Source organism: Ursus arctos, unplaced genomic scaffold, assembly GCF_023065955.2.
Source record: "Ursus arctos isolate Adak ecotype North America unplaced genomic scaffold, UrsArc2.0 scaffold_8, whole genome shotgun sequence".
NCBI lineage: Eukaryota > Metazoa > Chordata > Mammalia > Carnivora > Ursidae > Ursus > Ursus arctos.
The window spans coordinates 64,553,271-64,570,583 of NW_026623100.1; the positions used below are offsets into that span (position 1 = coordinate 64,553,271).

Sequence of the window (17,313 nt, forward strand, 5' to 3'; positions counted from 1 at the left end):
TAGCTGGGCCTGACTTGCATTGGCCTTTGCCTCCTAAACAAATCCATGGCCTTAAGTTACCACCCCACCCTCACTGCCTGGTCTTACTGATCCCAACCTCCCCATGCTTTTCCTCCATCCCTGGGACAGAACTACAAGATTCTGCACAAGTATGTGGCTTTGTATGCGACTCACCTGATCCGAGAGGGTGGCTACGGCCAAGCACTAGCCCTGTATGTGCAGCACGGAGCCCCTGCTAACCCACAGGTACCAGCCTGCTCCTCGGGGTGAATGTTTCCCAAGGAAATTCTTACCTTCTACTCAAGAACCACCCATCCCCTCAGCAGCTGTCTTCTCAGAAGATCCTTTTAGAGAGCATCATGCCCAGAGACCCCCACCAGCCTCTTCTGAAATGTACAGCCTCTCAAGATTTACCGTTTGAGGAAACATTCAGCAACCTCCCCATGCTCTTAGCTAACACAGGGAACGGTCTTTCAGAGATGACTCCTGCTCACACTTCTAGGGCCTTACTTTCTTCAGAGACTAAACACAATCTGAGCACCCCAGCTCCCTGGAGATCACCCATTAATGCTGTGACTGCGTTTGCATTCGCACAGCTGTCCACACGCAGACCACCAACTATAAGAAAGTTATTTTCTTCCTCTTCTTTCTCTTACTGAAAATGATCAACACTTTCTCCATCATTGTCCCCTAGCTCCTCCACACGCACGCTTACAGCCTGTTTCCTCTTTGGCCCCACATACACTCTCTCTTCTAGTCACCCCTTCTCACTCAGCTCTCCTTCCCCACTACCCCTAGAACTTCAACATCTACAAAAGGATCTTCATGGACATGGTGAGCTCACCCGGGACCAACAGCGCTGAGGCCTATCACAACTGGGCTGATCTTCGGGACGTGCTCTTTAACTTGGTGAGGAAGTCGGGTCCGTGACAGAGTGACAGGGCTACCCCACCTGTCCCTGTCCTCCTCTCTTCGGGCACATAAACATTTACCTTCAGACGGGTTGCACCTTTGTGCAGATGGCCATGAGCTCTCGGGCACTCCTCCAATCCCTGACCCAGGCTGTGCTCTTTTCCTGCTCTAGTGTGAAAACCTGGTGAGGTCCAGTGAAGCAAACTCTCCAGCCCATGAGGAGTTTGAGACGATGCTGCTGATTGCTCATTACTATGCCACTCGCTCGGCCGCCCAGAGTGTCAAACAGCTGGTGAGATGTGGGGGAGGAGCATTCAGCCTTAGGACACGCCTGCCAGTGTATGAAGTTGAATGAATTCAAGTTCGATTCTCAAGCTTGATCCACTTCTCTCCTAGCCTCTCTTCTATTAGACAAATCTTTAACCCTCCCTGAGGTTGTTTTCTTCCTGGACTCCTCCACTGACCTTCTTAGGGCCCTCTGCCCACATAGCTCCAGCCTCATTATACTTAAACATTCAAATCCCACAACTTCTGTATTTATCTCTTACAATATACACACCCCTTTGGCTTATTTGTGATTGCATATTGTAACTTTATTGTGTATACTTGAATGATAGAAATAATCTAGGCCTAGTTCTCTTGTGCAGATGAAAAAGATGAACTAAGGGGTGCCTGGGTGGCACAGCAGTTAAGCGTCTGCCTTCGGCTCAGGGCGTGATCCCGGCGTTGTGGGATCGAGCCCCACATCGGGCTCCTCTGCTATGAGCCTGCTTCTTCCTCTCCCACTCCCCCTGTTGTGTTCCCTCTCTCGCTGGCTGTCTCTATCTCTGTCAAATAAATAAATAAAATCTTTAAAAAAAAAAAAAAGATTAGCTAAGACCTACAGCTGCTTGAGACCCAGAGCGACGTAATATGGATTACTGGTTTTCTGGTTCTGTGGCTGCCTGAGTTATAAGATCACTGGTCTGGTAGCTCAGTCGCTACTGCCAGGATCATAATGCTTTGACTTTAATCTATAGGAAACTGTGGCTGCCAGGCTTTCTGTTTCGCTCTTACGCCACACCCAGCTCCTGCCTGCAGACAAGGCCTTCTATGAAGCAGGCATTGCTGCCAAGGTGAGCTGGGACAAGGAAGGGTGTGGCCAAGGAGATAGGGAAATCAAAAGTTGGAAGGTAGAATATCCTGTCTGCTCAGGTGGAGCAAAGCCGAGTGGGGCTGATGTTATAGATACCGTTTCCACTGTCTTCCGGGGCTGATATTATGGAGGACACCATTTTCATGTGTCTTCCTGGATTCTTCCCCCTGCAACCTGGAAAAGCAGCATCCAAGCCCAGCTGCTCACTCCCACTTGCAACTTTTCTCTGTTGCAGGCAGTTGGCTGGGAGAACATGGCATTCATCTTCCTCAACCGCTTTTTGGATCTGACTGATGTAAGTAGAGAAGTTGTGCCCAGAGGGTGGGAGTTTTGCCTGTCACGAGCCGTGTCTATCTCATGGCTGCCCACTCTGCCACAGGCAATTGAAGAAGGGACTCTGGATGCCCTTGACCACTCTGACTTTCAGGATACAGACATTCCCTTTGAGGTGCCACTCCCAGCCAAGCAGCACGTACCGGTAAGAGCACAAGATTGGAGAAGGGGGAAGGCCATACCAGTGTGAGGGCGTTGTGAATGGAGAACACTTTATCACGGTCCTCCTAACCTTTGTAATGGGCATCAGCTGGCAACATCTTTGGAAGGGCCTCAGCCCTCACTATTCCTTCAGTGAAAGTAGAAGCAGAGAAAAAAGAAAACTAAGGTGGTGACCATGAACCCCATCCAAGGAAGATCACGTATGGGTAAAAGACGATGCACAGGATGGCAGTTTAGTAAGCCTCCCAACTCACCACCTTCCACTCGCCCTGCCCTGCGTGAAGCTGCTGCTCCTTCTGTCCTTCCCAGGAGGCTCAGAGGGAAGAGGTTCGAGACTGGGTACTCACAGTCTCAATGGACCAGCGGCTGGAGCAGGTTCTGCCTCGGGATGAGCGCGGTGCCTACGAAGCTTCCCTGGTGGCAGCGAGCACTGGAGTTCGGGCACTGCCCTGCCTCATTACAGGTGCAGAACCCTACAGCAGCCCCCGTTCTGTGGTGGGCGGAAAGGAAGGGAAAACAGCAGGATCAAGGGAGTATTTTACTCTGAAATTGCTCTTGGTTTTCCCCCTCAAATGTTCATCTTTTTTTCTTCCCCCACAGGATACCCCATTCTGAGGAACAAAATTGAATTTAAGCGGCCAGGGAAAGCAGCTAATAAGGACAACTGGAATAAGTTCCTTATGGCTATCAAGGTTAGAGAGGGAGACTTGGAGGGTGGGGGCAGGGAGAGCAGCACTGAAGAGAAATAAGAAACCACTAGAAGGGTGGGTGGGGATGTCAAGAAGGCAGGTTCAGGCCCTGAACTCTGCTCTCCCTACTAGGATGGGGTTGATTTTCTTTAGAGAAGGAATGCTTTTCCTTAGCACTGAGTTCCTCTCTTGTTCTTCTGTTTGTCCACAGACTTCCCACAGTCCAGTGTGCCAGGATGTGCTGAAATTCATTAGTCAGTGGTGTGGAGGGCTACCTAGCACCAGCTTTTCCTTTCAGTAACTGGCAGGGCTCAGGAAAGAGTTATTGGATCCCCCCCCCCCCATTAAAGTCTTATAGGTAATGGAGACCAGTGTTCTTTTGATCAAAGTCATCCCCAACATCAGCCTAGTGCCCTTTTCCCCCCAAAAGGAATCCTCATCAAGAAGAAAGGAATTCTTTTATTACAACTGTTTATGTCATCTTGGGTTTATGTCACCGCTGTGGACTGAGGCTCTGGATCAGCACCTGCTCCACAGAAGGGAGAACGTGGGTCAGAGGGCAAGCAGCACAGCAAACGACTTGACCCAGTCCTAAGAGTGGTTCCCTGCCTCCACCCTTTCCCAGGTCCCAGTCCTCACGGATTACCTGTCCTCAGCCCAGCTTTTCTGTGATGCGTGCATTTCTTGATTCTGATCCAGCAGCTGCTCATTTTCCTGTCTTTTACACTTAGGAAGCTCAACCTCTGTCAGTTCCTCTAGCTGTAGGGGAGGATGGAGTTAGTACTCCTGCCCTGAATTATACAGTTCAGCCCCTCTTCAACACAGCCAGACCGTGCTGAATGAGCCCTTCCTGTTCATCTTCCTTACCTGCTCCTGAAGCCCTTCCTTCCTGCAGGGCCCAACCCCACGCAGGCTGAGTGCAGCCACACAGCAGTAAGCAGACAGAGCAGCCTCCGCTGCAGACATGAGCAAGGAAGGGATCCAGAGCGCCAAGGCTGTATCCTAAAAGGTGAAGAGGGAAGGTGGGGGGATGAGAGGGAGCAGGACAGGAGTGGCAAGTAGGGGTGGTTGAAAGGGCAGGGCCAAGGCCCTGTAGACTGCAAAAAGGCCCAGAAGTGCGCGCACTCACATAGATTCTCGTGGGGTCAAACGGGCAGTCAGCCCGTCCAGGCCCTTGGTCCAGTGGTAGCAAAGGATCTAGCAGTCCTGGATGGCAGTCAGCAATAAGACGGCGGCCACCGTTGGCCACAGTGAGTGACACAGCAAGCAGGAGGCCCAGGGAGCAGGCGGCAGACAAGAGCAAGTTCACCGAAGCTACTGCCAGCAGGGCCCAGTGCTGGCGGGGACAGAAGGTCAGGGTGAGCAGCTGCGCACGGCTGTCTCTCCCACTGATGAGACACCTTGGTTTCTCTAGTTGAGGCTCCTCCTCCCACTTAAAGATGAAGCTGAGTCAGGTCCTCATTTCCCTGACTCCAGGCCTCAGTTAAAGCTCCAGAAATCCCCTCTCACCAGTCGTGGACGCAGAAGGTTCCTGGATGCCAAGAGGGCCACAAGTCCCACGGAAACACTCTGGAAGACACAAAGCCTGAAACCCGCGCCGCTTCACGTCCCACCTCCCCTCCCCCACGCCCGCGGCCCCGCCCCCCGCCGCGCGCTCACCAGCAGCCCCGAGCCCACGGAGATGACGTTGGCCGTGGTGTACTCCGGGGTGACGGCGCCGCGGGGATTGGCCACGTGTCGCAGGACTGTGCCGTGCAGCACGGCCCCCAGGAGCAGGTTCACGTGGCCCACCAGGATCAGCGCGAGGCCCACGCGCATAAGCCGCCGGGGGCCGCGGGCCGCGTCTGCAAAGCACGGGGGGAGGGGCAGGCCTGAGCCGGAAAGGAAGCCCAGGGCCCCTCGCGGCCGCCCCTGGTGAACCAGGGGCCGTGGGGCGGGTCGCCGGCGGACGCAGGGGAAGGAGCCCGGGGCCGGAAATTACCGAATCTGTAGAGGCGGCAGCACCTCATCGCGGCCGTCCGCGCCCCGCCGCAGGGCAGCTCTACCTGGCCCCGGCCCCGCCCGCGCTCTCCCTGCCGGTTCCGCCCGCCCACCCGCCACCTGAAGGCCCAGCCCCGCGCGCGTCCCGGGCGGGGCTCCGAGCCCGCGCCCCCTAGCGGGGAAGGCGCACACACACACGACGCTTTTAGCAAAAAGTAGACTTTTATTACAGCAGCAACTGAGGCGAATCGAATGGCCCCCCAGGGCCACCACTGCAGCACCACCCTTCTCTCCCGCCCCGTCCGCCCCAGCGGGATTGTAGAATTCAGCTCCCCCAGTGCCCGTGGGCCTCCTTTCCACACAGGCTGGGCGGGAGCCGGCAGATCAGCTACTAGCCCCCAACTAGAAGGCGGCTGCTGAGAAGGCCCAGGCCCACGTCTGTGCAAAACAAGTAAACAAAGTGCAGAGGGGAGGAAGAGAAGGGGAAGGGGGAGGGTGATGCTCAGAACCAGGGAGCCCCAAAGCCCTCCTGAATAATAAAGGAGAGAAGGGGCTTCACAGGGTAATACTGACTGGGGGGAGAGGGCAGGAAGGCTGTCGCGCGTCTAGTGACGGCCACAGCTCTGATTAGGGGCCTGGCCCGAGTGAGCTCTAAGAGGAAACGGTGACAGCGGCTGAGTTGAGGGTGCTGTTCCTGGCAAAATTGAACTTGTTCAGGGTCTCCTCTAGCAGAGAAGTCAGTCGGCTCTGGTCAGCCTGGGGGAGAAGAGCTGGGTGAGACAGGGCCAGAGCAGAACGGAGCGGCCAGGGCGGCTGAAGGCAGAAAGCTCACCTCGCTAATGAAGCCCAGCTGCACCAGCTCGGCTGCCAACTCGGGGATGTTCTCATCTGACAGAGAAAAGGGAGACGGTGAGCACGGTGTGGGAGGAAGGGGCCCAGAGCCCTTCCAACAGCCCCAGTCCAGTCGGCCCAGTTGGCCAAGAATGATACAAGCAAAACTGTCAGGTCTACCCTCCAGTTTTAGGAACTAAGACATTTGTTCTGTGTGTGTCAATGTGTTGACGCCTTGTAACCTTCTTCCCCGCCCCTAAGAATGTCCCTCACAGATAAGACTCAGACTCTCCTCCTCTGAGGGGAAGGAGAGACTCACTTGGCATCAGGTCACAGCTCAGGTGCCGGTTGAGTTTGTCCTCCAGCTTCAGAAGAAGCGTCAGCTGGAGAAGAGGACAGTCAGAAAATGAGGCGCCTCTTCTCCACCCCGACCACCCAGCCCTGTGCAGTCCTGGCCCCAAGCCTTACATGGTGTTTGACTCCCTCCTCCACTGACTCGATGTTGCACTGCATCAGCACCACCTAGGGAGAGGGCACGCAGAGGGTCACCACAGAGGGTCACAACAGTAGTACTGCCAGGCAACAAAAAGCCCCCGACGGCTGGAAGACTTTCCAGCCCACAGGACAAGCTTGTAGAAAGCAGAAACACATTCTTCTCTCTAAAGGACAAAGCCTTATTTGACGTGTCCTCTCCCTTCCACCATGACCACAGAGACCTCCACACGCACATAGCCCCACCTTGCGGGTCTCCACCTCAGCTGGTTCAGGTGTTGGAGTCTTGACAGAGGGGGGCACAACAGGTGACGTCACCTCCTCCTGCTGAGGCTGCTGGGGCCGAGGTAGCCCAAAGGCTGTCAAGGGGTAGATCCCATTCCTAGAGCAAGATCAAACCGGTCACATGGGCTCTGTGAATGCCTCAGGACACCCACCCCACTTCCTCAAGCAAGCCTTTCCTCTCACCCTTCTCTCACCTGACATCTTCAAGGAATTTATCCAATTCGAGAGCTGGTGACTGAGAGTACCTGCAAGAGAAAAGAAAGCAAGCAAGTGAAAGGAAGGAAATAAGCAAAACAACAGATTCAACAATTCCCAAAGAATGGACAGTTGACAGAACCCTCAGTGGTAGTGACAAATCTGTCCTTTTCAGACCCTCTCAGTTACTCACAAAGTCTGAACTGGTTCCCTTCCTGGTCCTGCAGGGATTTCAGCCAGGACAGCACTGGTATCCATGTTTTTGGTGATCTCCTCCAGAGCATTCTCTGGGATCATGTCTGGAGGACATGGTGAAATGGGAAGTTACGGAGGGATAGTCAGATTAATGTCATGGAAGGCCCAGGGGTTCTGGGGGGTAAAGAATTCCTTTGGAAGTGGAAAAGGAAAGAGAGCATTGTTAGTGACGCTCCAGAGAGGAAGATAATTCCTAGCAGGGCCAAGGGGACTCACGTTGGTGTCCCACAATGCAGTGGGCAGCAAGGAGTTTGAGCGAGGGCACTTCAAACAGTGCTGGATGGAACAGAAGTTCTCTGGCTGTTGGTCTGCGAGCAGGCTCAGAATGCAGGCACTTTTGAATGAACTCCTAGAAAAGGGAATGAGGAAGAAGAGCGGGCATCTGGCAACCAGGCTACTGTGTTCATCATGATACTTCATCACTCATTATACGTAGCACAGGCTTCGTAAATACCAGGCGGTCAGCACTGGTTGACAGAGTAAACTCTTACATGTATTTGAAAGGGCTCTCAAGACTCTCAGGTATAGAGAGAAGACTCTGAAGTATATGAAAGGTATACTTCACTGTTTTTCCGGTTTTAATTGTTTTTCTACTCACTCTTCAACCACAAGCTTTTTTTTTTTTTACTATTCAAACTTCTGAAAATTTTTTCCCAATTTTCTACTTCTGTGCTTTAATACCCCACCTTCACTGCCTACCTTCCTCTCTGACCCTCATCAAAGTTACTTTCTCTGTTCCCAAACCTATCTGTTGTGGTCAACAGTATAAGCCATCTTTTTATTTCCCAAGCCTACTACCACAATCTCCTTTGTCTCCTACCATCATTTATGAAGTTCACTGGCTTTCCCCAAGCTTCCTCCACATACACCCCTGCCCTTTCCCACCTCCCCTAGGTCCCATGACAATTAACCTGCTTTTCTTTTAAAGATTTTATTTATTTATTTGACAGAGAGAGACAGCCAGCGAGAGAGGGAACACAAGCAGGGGGAGTGGGAGAGGAAGAAGCAGGCTCATAGCGGAGGAGCCTGATGTGGGGCTCGATCCCACAACGCCGGGATCACGCCCTGAGCCGAAGGCAGACGCTTAACGACTGCGCCACCCAGGCGCCCCTAACCTGCTTTTCTTTTCCTCCTTACAAACTTGAAGGCCAAGAAGGTGATAAACCTAATCTGTCAGTTGAATGCCCCAACCTAATGGTGAACTAGAAATTTACTCCACACTAGCCTCAGGACATTGTCTAATGAGTTACAACCTATCCTTGTTGGACCTTCCTATAGTCTATTTACTATAGTCTATCTACTGATTCATAACCTTATACCCTTTAAATCCTAGCTCGTTATTTCAGGGCACTTTCCCTACTTAAAACTATATAAATATAAAACCCCAAATGACGGATTTAATTCAAACTGATCAATTTGTTAAAAATAGCAAGATGGTTGTCTGACAGCATATACCAGTTACCTGAGGTAACCATTAAATTAGTTTACCTCCAGGTAGACACACCTAAATTAACACATAACCTTTACTCCCAACCTGTGTGTGTGTATACAAAAAACAAAGTAGATGCCACCTAGGGAAATATTCAGATATTCACTGCTTTTGCCTGTCCTTTCTGTTTTCTTGCTCTTAGAAGAGAGCATATTCCAAGTAAAAAGGAAGAAAAACCCAAAAACATTTCAAAGTCTGTTGAGGGAGTGATCCAGAAGATTCTTACCCTCTGTAATGGGTCTTCTAGAAGCTGGATGGCACTGCTGATAGCTTCCTGTGGCACATATGAGGACTCTCCATTGCCCTGAATCTCCAGCACTGCCATCTGCAGGGGACCAGAAAAGACCAATAGAAACTTCAGAACTCAGTGCTCCAGAATCAACCCCTCAAGACCTTACTTGTCCTTCCTCCATTTCCCCCTTCCATCTTCTAACTTGACCCCTTTCCATCACCACAGTTTGTGGTTTCCTCACCTCCAGTGCACACATGCCAAAGGAGTAGATGTCCACTGCTGTTGTCACATTAGTGACTTCTAGGGAAAACAGAGGAGGCTTTGGTGAATCAGAGGATGGGGGCAGGGAGTGGCAGAAATGCCTTTTAAAAACTTTTTGTATGCCAGCAGAGAACTAGAAGTTTCAGTTCTATTATCTCTGGGCGTCAGGTTATAAGGTGGAAACCCGGGAACACGGAGAGGGCAGAGAAACTGGTGCCTCACCTCCATACTCTGGTGCAAAGAAGTGTAGATTCTTCTGCTCTTCCCGACAAGTCTTCACATGATTGTTGATAGTGTCAGGAGCCACTGGGAGTAGGGGAGATACCCACAATCTGACCACCATCAACAAAGCACAGTCTCACTCCAGAGAGGTCCCCAAAAGCCAAATTCTCTCCTGAAGACTCTAACCCTCAAGGCGCAAACCCGTCCTTTTCCCATCTTGAACCACAACTAAACACACCACCTACTTCTCCTTTCTTGGGTCTACTGCTTCTCATTTAAGGTCCCTAATTCAGTAGCAACAAAAACTCCACACTCAACTAATAGCTATATAAGGGTCCTTGAGCTGGCCAAGAAGCAGTGGAGGCTAAGGAAAAACTTTTGCTTGTGATCTGCTCACCTTCCCCAGAGCTCAGGAATATCTAAATGTTTGGTCTAGTTCTTTCAGCCACCCTGCAAATAGCATAAAAACTTAGGCAGCCCTTCCTAATCTGGGACAATTAAAGATCTCAGAAACTTGGATAAAAAAAGGGTAAGAAGGATTAACAGTACAACCAACTAGATAGCCTCCTTCTTACCCACCTTTGCCGACTGAAACTGAAAAACAACTCAAAGTTGAACCAATACCCTTGAATCAGTCTCACATTTAATCCATCAAAATTTTAGACTCCTGCTCTACTCCCTTATTCCTCACCATTGCTGCCACAAGCCTGAACGAGGAACCAGGGCCTGGCCCAGTTTGGACTCACTCAGATCATAAACAATGACTACAAATCACAGAGAGTCTGGGAGCACAGTATGATTTAAGGAACCAGCCTGATGATGAAGGGAAATAAGAATCCAGGACATAAATGGCCAGCCAGGCAGAATCCACAGGAAACAAGCAAGTTATGGAAGGGCAAGCAGGTGGGGCTGTTAGGGAGAAGCCAAGCAGGGATAAGTAGGCAGGGGAGGTAGGGTAACAGGGCTCGCTCCCACGACTGCATGCACTGGGCAGCCGCAAAGGGGAGCAGAGGGAGCACAAACAGAGCCCCAAGTGGGGCAACAGGGAGCTCTCACCATTAGCAAAAATCCTATGAAAGACTGTTGGGAACAGAGCAGCCCGTAAGCGGGAGGGAGGAAAACAGAGAAAAGTTGTGAGCGATGGAGCAGCCAAGCCCCAGACAAATGGACACACAAACCACACACAGACACGGCACACAGAAATGTTATACACTGCACACAGATACACGGCAAATGAAAGCACTCACAGCAGGCACAGCCTGGAACCTCCTTTGATAGGGTCTGGCCCCAGGGGCTCAAGTCAGACCTTAGACCCATCTCTTGCCCTTTCCCAACCTCCTATCAAGATCTCTGGATTAACCTGCTTCCCTCCAAAAAAGGTATAATATTAGACCCTACCCTTAGTTGACTGGCCTCTCCCTATGAATGACCGCTAGCAAAGTCCTATCTCTTACCACCAGCCCACGCCTCAGAATTTTGCTCTATTCTCCCCACTCCTTTCATCTTACCCCCATGGTTCCCAAATTCCCGAGGCTCCCCTGCCCAGAACCTCTCCCTCCCCTCACCAGAGCCAATCTTGATGAGTCCGTTGTGCTGGATGAAGATGGTGTCACAGGTCAGGTTCCCATGGATGATGGGGGGGTCACAGGAGTGCAGGTAGCTGTGGGGGCACTGGGCTGTTAGAGGGGCCACTGGGAAATTAAGGGCAGGGGGAACCCAAGGGTTAAGAGGAGCAAGGGCCTGGTCTCCTGCTGGTCACCACAAAGATAATCCCCACACTCTGAATCTCCATTATGCCTGATGAGTTAAATAGCTGGATAAGCACTAGGAGAAAGAGGTCGGAGATAGTATCGTGGTTAGGGATTAGGATAGACTCTTTAAAAGACCAAAATTAGGGGCCTAATTTTGACAGTATAGGACTCAAAAAAAGTGGGCAGTGGCAGAAAAGAACAGCAGAGAAATGCTCTAAAAACCGTTTGGGGAAAAACACTAACCAGATCCTACTTACCTAAGGGCAGAGAGGATTTGTGTGCACCAGCGCTTCCAAGCCTGGAAAAGTTTGATTAAAGGGTCAGCAATAATCCCCTCTCTTAACCCTCTAACTAGTTCCCCTCCATCCCTTCCTGATTAGCTTCATGATTAATATAATCTTTTTAAAACCCCCAAACCAGCCTAAAGCCTCGTCTGTTCTCCCTCCATACCTTTTCATTCATAGTCTTGTGGTTCTTTTTGGTCTTCTTCAGAAATTGCTTAAGACTCCCAGATGACATGTATTCTGTGATAAAAATGACCTAGAGAGGCAAAGCACTCAAATAAGGCCTTAGAGTAGAAATGATCCCCTACCTGATGACATGCACACCAAATATATATTATATTTGGAAGGCTGGTGGTGATGGTTAAGTTTCCCTCCTTTTGTTGTTAAGCACCACTTCCTCAGATTTAAGAGGATGAAAAAAAAACTACCGAAGAATAAGAGCTATGGGAAGGAAACAGAAGTTTGCTCATTTCTGCCCTGTCCATCACCAGACAAAAGGCATAGGTCATGGGCAAAGCCCTACTCTCTTCTCTCCACAACAGTTGATTCCAGTTTTGTTTCAAAACTACCTTATTTTCATCTCTGAATGGAAAAAGAACAATAAATGTAGCTAGTCTGTCTGGGGTAAGCTCAAGAAAAACTTCTTACCCTGGCCTTGTTCTCTTTAATGTCAGCCCAATACTTGTGAAACTTAACAATGTTGAGATGTTCCAACTGAATCAGATTATCAAACACAGCACGGACTTTTTCCTGAGAGAGGGGAGAGAGTGGGATAACAGGGTTCAGAAATCACTGTAATCCTGAAAAGCCATTCCTTATCCCTCCCCAGAAATGATCTAATCCCAACACACTCTCCTCCTAATCAGCTTCTCAACACCAATTCCTCTTTAACACCTGCATGCTTTTATTTAATTTACATTCAATTAGTTAACATACAACGTATTATTTGTTTCAGGGGAATAGGTCTGTGATTCATCAATCTTACATAACACCCAGCGCTCACAACATATATCCTCCCCAATGTCCATCACCCAACCACCACATCCCCCAACCCCCCTCCCCTCCAGCAACCCTGTTTGTTTCCTAAGACTAAGAGTCTCTTATGGTCTGTCTCCTCTGGTTTCACCTTGTTTCATAACACCTGCAGTCTAACACCCCACAGCCTATATCCTTTCACCATTACCTACCTCCTGCAGCTTGTAGTTCTTGCGCTCAGAGAACTGGACCTCATTCCACACAACCTCTACGCCCTCCTCTGTATCCATGGCCAGGTATGCACTGTCAATACCTGGTACATTCCGTTGATTCACCTAAGAAGAAATTCAAATGGAAAGGAATTATTAAAGCTACCTTATAAACCCTCCATTTTAATACTCCATATGATCATTCTTTCCTAGGCTCTGATCTATCTGTTAAAGTTTGGTCTGCCCCTTTGAGACCTTCCCCTTCCACTCTGCACTTAGAATTCACTCCCCCAAGAGTGACATTACCACCACCTTACCTCTTCTCGCCTCTTCTGCCACCGCCCACATGGTGACTCTTCCAAGATCTCAGACTCATCTTCACTTTCTTCCTCTTCCTCTGGGGAAGCAGCTGAGGTCGTGGAGGTCACAGGAGGTGACACTGATGTCAGGCCAGGAGCTGAGGACGAGGATTCTACCTTTGGGTCTGAGCCACTGCTGACTACTGTCTGGGACTCCCCCTCCGACATGCTGGAACGAACACTCAGGCCTGCATTGGTGGGGGAAGGATGGAGGGAGAAGGCAGAGAGGGTCAGGACAGACCTTTAAAGATTTAATTCTGGGGCACCTGGGTGGCTCGTCAGTTAAACATCCAGCTCTTGATCTCAACTCAGGTCTTGATCTCAGGGTCGTAAGTTCAAGCCCCACACTGGGCTTCACCATTAATCCTAATAACCTCATCTGGGGGCACCTGGGTGGCTCAGTCGTTAAGCGTCTGCCTTCGGCTCAGGGTGTGATCCTGGCATGCTGGGATCAAGCCCCACATCAGGCTCCTCCGCTGGGAGCCTGCGTATTTCTCTCCCACTCCCCCTGATTGTGTTCCCTCTCTCGCTGGCACTCTCTCTCTCCCCGTCAAATAAATAAATAAATAATCTTAAAAAAAAAAAAAAGGAAAGCAAGAAGATATTTGATTTTAAAAAAAATTAACCTCATCTGCAGTTAAAAAGGAAAAAAAATACACCTCCCTTAATTCCTTTAAATTCAAAATCAAATTAGTCCTGTCTGAAAACTGAAACATTAACTACTTAGTCTACAGAAGGGAATTTATCTTGGTTGAAGATAACCCACCAGGAGTGGCAAGCCTCCTAAGATTTATGACAATACAACCCCCATTAGTAAGGTCCAAATGAACAGCCAAATCAGGGACAGATATCACTCCTTCTCAGCAATACTCACTCAATAGTCTTCCCTTTGAATCCTCGCCTGCCTCTGTTTTCACTGTGCTCAAGAACTAAGCTACATGGGCCCTGTTCAGAACAGATGACTCCAGACCCCAAAATGTTCCACTGATTCAGCCCTAAGGCTGGACCTGTAGCACTCTCAGCAAATTTATCCGGCTGAAACCCTCAGCTAATTTATTCCACTAGAATTCTGGCATTCCCTAGCCAGCCCTCCTATACAGAGATCAAGTCTGTCAGCCCATGCTGAGGCTACCCTTGGGCCAGGTGACTGGCAGTGGTTAGTGACTTCATCCCTGATGACCTCACCTTCCCTGTGATGTGAGTGTGCAAGGGTATTGGTTAGCAACATTTTTTTTCATTCACTCATTCAACAAATGTTTATTAAGCACTTACTGTAGGCCAAGCACTGAGCTAGGTACTTGAGATACAATAGTGAATAAAATAAATGAGATGCCCGCATCATGGAGCCACAAATTTAAACAGATCTAGGACTTTCAGCTTCCAGCTCTCATTTCATTCACATAGCTCAAAGCTCCACCCGCTGGGATACTAGATCTGACAGAGATATTCCCTTAAGAACAAATAACTCAAGGGGCACCTGGGTGGCTCAGTCAGTTAAGCGTCTGTCTTGGATCAGGTCATGATCTTGGGGTCCTGGGATGAACCTGGAATCAGCTTCTCCCTCTGCCCCTCCTCCCCCTCATGCACACAAGCTTGCTCTCCCTCTCTCAAATAAATGGATAAAATCTTAAAAAGAAAAAATTTTTTAAAAAAGAACAAATAACTCAAGACATAGCAGTTACAGGAAATAGTATAATATTTTTTTCAAGGCACATGGCTACTTGGAAGAAAAAATTCTCAAAAGCTAAATGTCGCTAACTTGTCCAGTCTCAGGACAACCGCTGAATGGTATTCTAAATCTCTAAGAACAAAGGCTGTGAAGGAGTTAAAACCTGTTGTGTGCTGGGCTTGAAGGAGTGCTCCAGTATGAAACTGACATTCTGGAAAGTAGATTTCCTCCTCTAAGTTCAGAATATAGAAGCCTCTGATCAACACCAATCTTTCCAAAAGCCCTCATTTTAGAACTCTTGGATACCCCTTTCTGCCCATCTCCATCCTCAGCCCACACTGTGTTTAACCCAAATCAGGAGATTCTTACTAGATGACATTCTAGTAAATACCAGAGAACCACAACGCACTACAGAGAAAATCTGGCAAGATATTCTTCCCCTGTTTATTCAACCAGCCAAGAAAGCTACTACCTATCTTAGTAATCTACCAGAAAACGAGTTAGAGATCATTTTCCTTTTTTCTTCCCCTGAAAAGTAACTAAGAAAATGGTAAGAAAGTTCAAATGATTACTTCCTAGAACAGCTATATTTATAGAATGCATCTTGAATCTGAACAGCTAAGTAAAATTTCCAGCGAGATTACAATAGGAAATACCAGTGGAGTTCTAATACAGGAAGGCTATAACCAACCAATGGGCTCTAAGGAAACCTCTGGACTCAGGGCACAGACAATTAACCCACAAAACACTACAAAAGCAGCCAGGCCTTTTCCAGTCGCAGACACATCCTTGGAATGTGCTCGTCTTCTCCCTCCCCAACCTTTCCCCTGCAGGCAAATGAAGGTACCGCCCAAGATCCCCCAGCACTTCCCCTCCTGATGAAGAAAGCTTTGTAACGCTGGGATTTTCATCTCAGGGTCGTTCAGAGGTTTAAAAGATCACATACGGAAAAGGTCATTTACGCCCCTACAAGGGATTCTCCTCGCCGCCTCCAGCAACCCCGAGAAAACTGTGTTCACTTCTGAGCACTGTAGGTAGATCGTCGCGCAAAGCTTTTCTCGGAGACTTTTATTTTTTGGGCTGCAGCCCCTCTGCATTTCAACTCCTCGGCAACAGCTCGCAGGCCCCGGGCCTCTGAGCTACCCTCACCCCGACCAGACCAAAGGGCCTCCGGGACCGACAGGACTGTCCGGTCAGACGTCAAGCAAGCGCAGGGGACCAATTCACGCTCCAACAGGTCGCCCTGCCCGCAGTCTGCAAGGGAGCGCCAGCAACCCCGCAGGCCCGAGAGCCACCGGCCGCCACCTCATCAAAGGCCGGCCCCGCGGCGCCGTCAGGGGCGCAGGCCACGCCCCCGCGCAGTCGGCGCGCTGGCCTCCGCCAGCAGGCGCGGCCCCGACGCTGCGCTTCCGCAGGCCGCGGGGCCCGCCACCACCGCCCCCGCCGCCGGCCCCGCCTCTCGTCAGCCCCAGTTCTACACGAACGCCAGGGCCTCGCGCCCCGCACCGGCAGAATTCCGGGTCGCCGCCACTCAGGGCAGGCCGGGCGGGCCCGGCAGAGACTGTGGGGCCGGGGCGGCCCCTCGGCTCCGGCGGGCCGGGCCGGGCCTGAGCCGCCGAGCGAGCAGAGCTGCCACCAGACACCCGCCTGCCCGGGTCCCAGCGCCCCGGGCAGCGGAGACCGACCCTTACGTCCTCTCGCCGAACCCCTTCCTCCCGCTCATTCCCCTCGGCGCTCACCTCCCGACTCCGCTCCCCGCAGCCTGCGCTTCAACTCCAGCTCGGGTTCGGGGTCGCGGACCAGAGAGACTCCCTCACAGCTGCGCTTCGCAGCGCAACCGAACTGCGGGCCCCGCCCTCGCGGCGTCCCGACCAACAGATGGGCGGTGCCGCACTGCCGTTGGGTTTCCATTGGATAAGGCGGCCAAGATGGGCGGTGCCCCGGGAAGACGGTAGCTCGCTGGCATAGTCTTCAACCCTGTCTCCTCCCCTTGAGCCTGTCCGGCCGAGACCTCTCGGAGGCTTCGGTGTCTTCGATCTCAACTGCGGCTGGTCTCTCTGTCCACCCCTCCGTCCAGCCCAGGTGCTCCCGATGATTCTGCTGGGTGAAAGGAAGGCCTTCCCTCTCTCTTGAAGGCGCCATGACAGTTCTGGTCTGACTAAAAGACAAAAGGAGCGAAAGACGTAGCCTCAGTCCGGGAGGAGCGCCCACCCACTTTCATTATTGGCGGGGCGAGGGGTGAGACTGCGCAGGACACCAATTCTTCAGAAAGCTTAAAAATTTTCCTGAATATTTTCTGAAAATTCCTGAAAATTGCATAGCACCGATAGTTGCCAAAACTTTGCAAGAGGTTTTCACAGATAACTCGTTTGATTCTCATGAGACATTGAAATTATCCTTCAATGCTAATTGGCAAATGCAAAAAACTGAATCAGAGGCGTTAAGCTATTCACCAAAAGTTGATAGGAGCCAGATCTGACATCCAAACAGTAAGATTTATCAAAGTCTTCCTTGAGAAGATGTTTGGAAAGAATTTGGATTGACTTCGAAGAAGTGGAAAGAAAGGATTCTGGGTGAGCCCATTGATCTGTGA

At 50.6% G+C, this 17,313-nt stretch overlaps 3 protein-coding genes across 4 annotated transcripts in view; 1 reads left to right on the top strand and 2 right to left on the bottom strand.

Moving 5' to 3' along the window:
- Window positions 1–3,597, top strand: part of IFT172 (intraflagellar transport 172) — a 32,941-nt gene extending 29,344 nt beyond the window's left edge. For both annotated transcript variants that reach the window (XM_026521001.4, XM_044390843.3), the window contains 9 exons: window positions 130–246; window positions 799–909; window positions 1,085–1,204; window positions 1,932–2,027; window positions 2,283–2,342; window positions 2,427–2,525; window positions 2,852–3,005; window positions 3,143–3,234; window positions 3,443–3,597. In XM_026521001.4, the coding sequence (XP_026376786.1) occupies window positions 130–246; window positions 799–909; window positions 1,085–1,204; window positions 1,932–2,027; window positions 2,283–2,342; window positions 2,427–2,525; window positions 2,852–3,005; window positions 3,143–3,234; window positions 3,443–3,532 (939 nt within the window). In that variant the 3' untranslated portion in view covers window positions 3,533–3,597. The remainder of the gene's footprint in view (window positions 1–129; window positions 247–798; window positions 910–1,084; window positions 1,205–1,931; window positions 2,028–2,282; window positions 2,343–2,426; window positions 2,526–2,851; window positions 3,006–3,142; window positions 3,235–3,442) is intronic.
- Window positions 3,598–3,675: 78 nt separating this feature from the next.
- KRTCAP3 (keratinocyte associated protein 3) lies at window positions 3,676–5,295 on the bottom strand. Its single transcript, XM_026521037.4, has 7 exons — window positions 5,213–5,295; window positions 4,891–5,075; window positions 4,741–4,800; window positions 4,361–4,567; window positions 4,099–4,233; window positions 3,878–3,990; window positions 3,676–3,757 (listed from the first exon to the last, which is right to left on the bottom strand). Exons 1-7 carry the CDS (start codon window positions 5,238–5,240, stop codon window positions 3,751–3,753), a joined length of 735 nt encoding a protein of 244 aa, XP_026376822.1. The 5' UTR covers window positions 5,241–5,295; the 3' UTR covers window positions 3,676–3,750.
- Window positions 5,296–5,414: 119 nt separating this feature from the next.
- NRBP1 (nuclear receptor binding protein 1) lies at window positions 5,415–16,588 on the bottom strand. Its single transcript, XM_026521021.4, has 18 exons — window positions 16,460–16,588; window positions 13,010–13,239; window positions 12,696–12,818; window positions 12,157–12,258; window positions 11,675–11,764; window positions 11,482–11,522; window positions 11,039–11,133; window positions 9,474–9,557; window positions 9,232–9,290; window positions 8,985–9,083; window positions 7,486–7,618; window positions 7,208–7,313; window positions 7,014–7,064; window positions 6,781–6,916; window positions 6,511–6,564; window positions 6,362–6,425; window positions 6,044–6,099; window positions 5,415–5,967 (listed from the first exon to the last, which is right to left on the bottom strand). The coding sequence occupies exons 2-18, from the start codon at window positions 13,217–13,219 to the stop codon at window positions 5,863–5,865; spliced, it is 1,608 nt and encodes a 535-aa protein (XP_026376806.1). The 5' UTR covers window positions 13,220–13,239; window positions 16,460–16,588; the 3' UTR covers window positions 5,415–5,862.
- Between the last annotated feature and the right edge of the window lie 725 nt (window positions 16,589–17,313).

Coding starts and splice junctions, on each gene's coding strand:
- KRTCAP3 (XM_026521037.4), bottom strand. CDS start 5,240: ATGAGGTGCTGCCGCCTCTACAGATTCG. Junction 4,801..4,890: donor CCGTGGGCTCGGGGCTGCTG/GTGAGCGCGCGG, acceptor TGTGTCTTCCAG/AGTGTTTCCGTGGGACTTGT. Junction 3,991..4,098: donor AGGAAGGGCTTCAGGAGCAG/GTAAGGAAGATG, acceptor CCTCCCCTACAG/CTAGAGGAACTGACAGAGGT.
- NRBP1 (XM_026521021.4), bottom strand. CDS start 13,219: ATGTCGGAGGGGGAGTCCCAGACAGTAGTCAGCAGTGGCTCAGACCCA. Junction 7,619..8,984: donor TAGAAGACCCATTACAGAGG/GTAAGAATCTTC, acceptor TCCCTTTTCTAG/GAGTTCATTCAAAAGTGCCT. Junction 6,565..6,780: donor CTGAGGTGGAGACCCGCAAG/GTGGGGCTATGT, acceptor CCCTCTCCCTAG/GTGGTGCTGATGCAGTGCAA.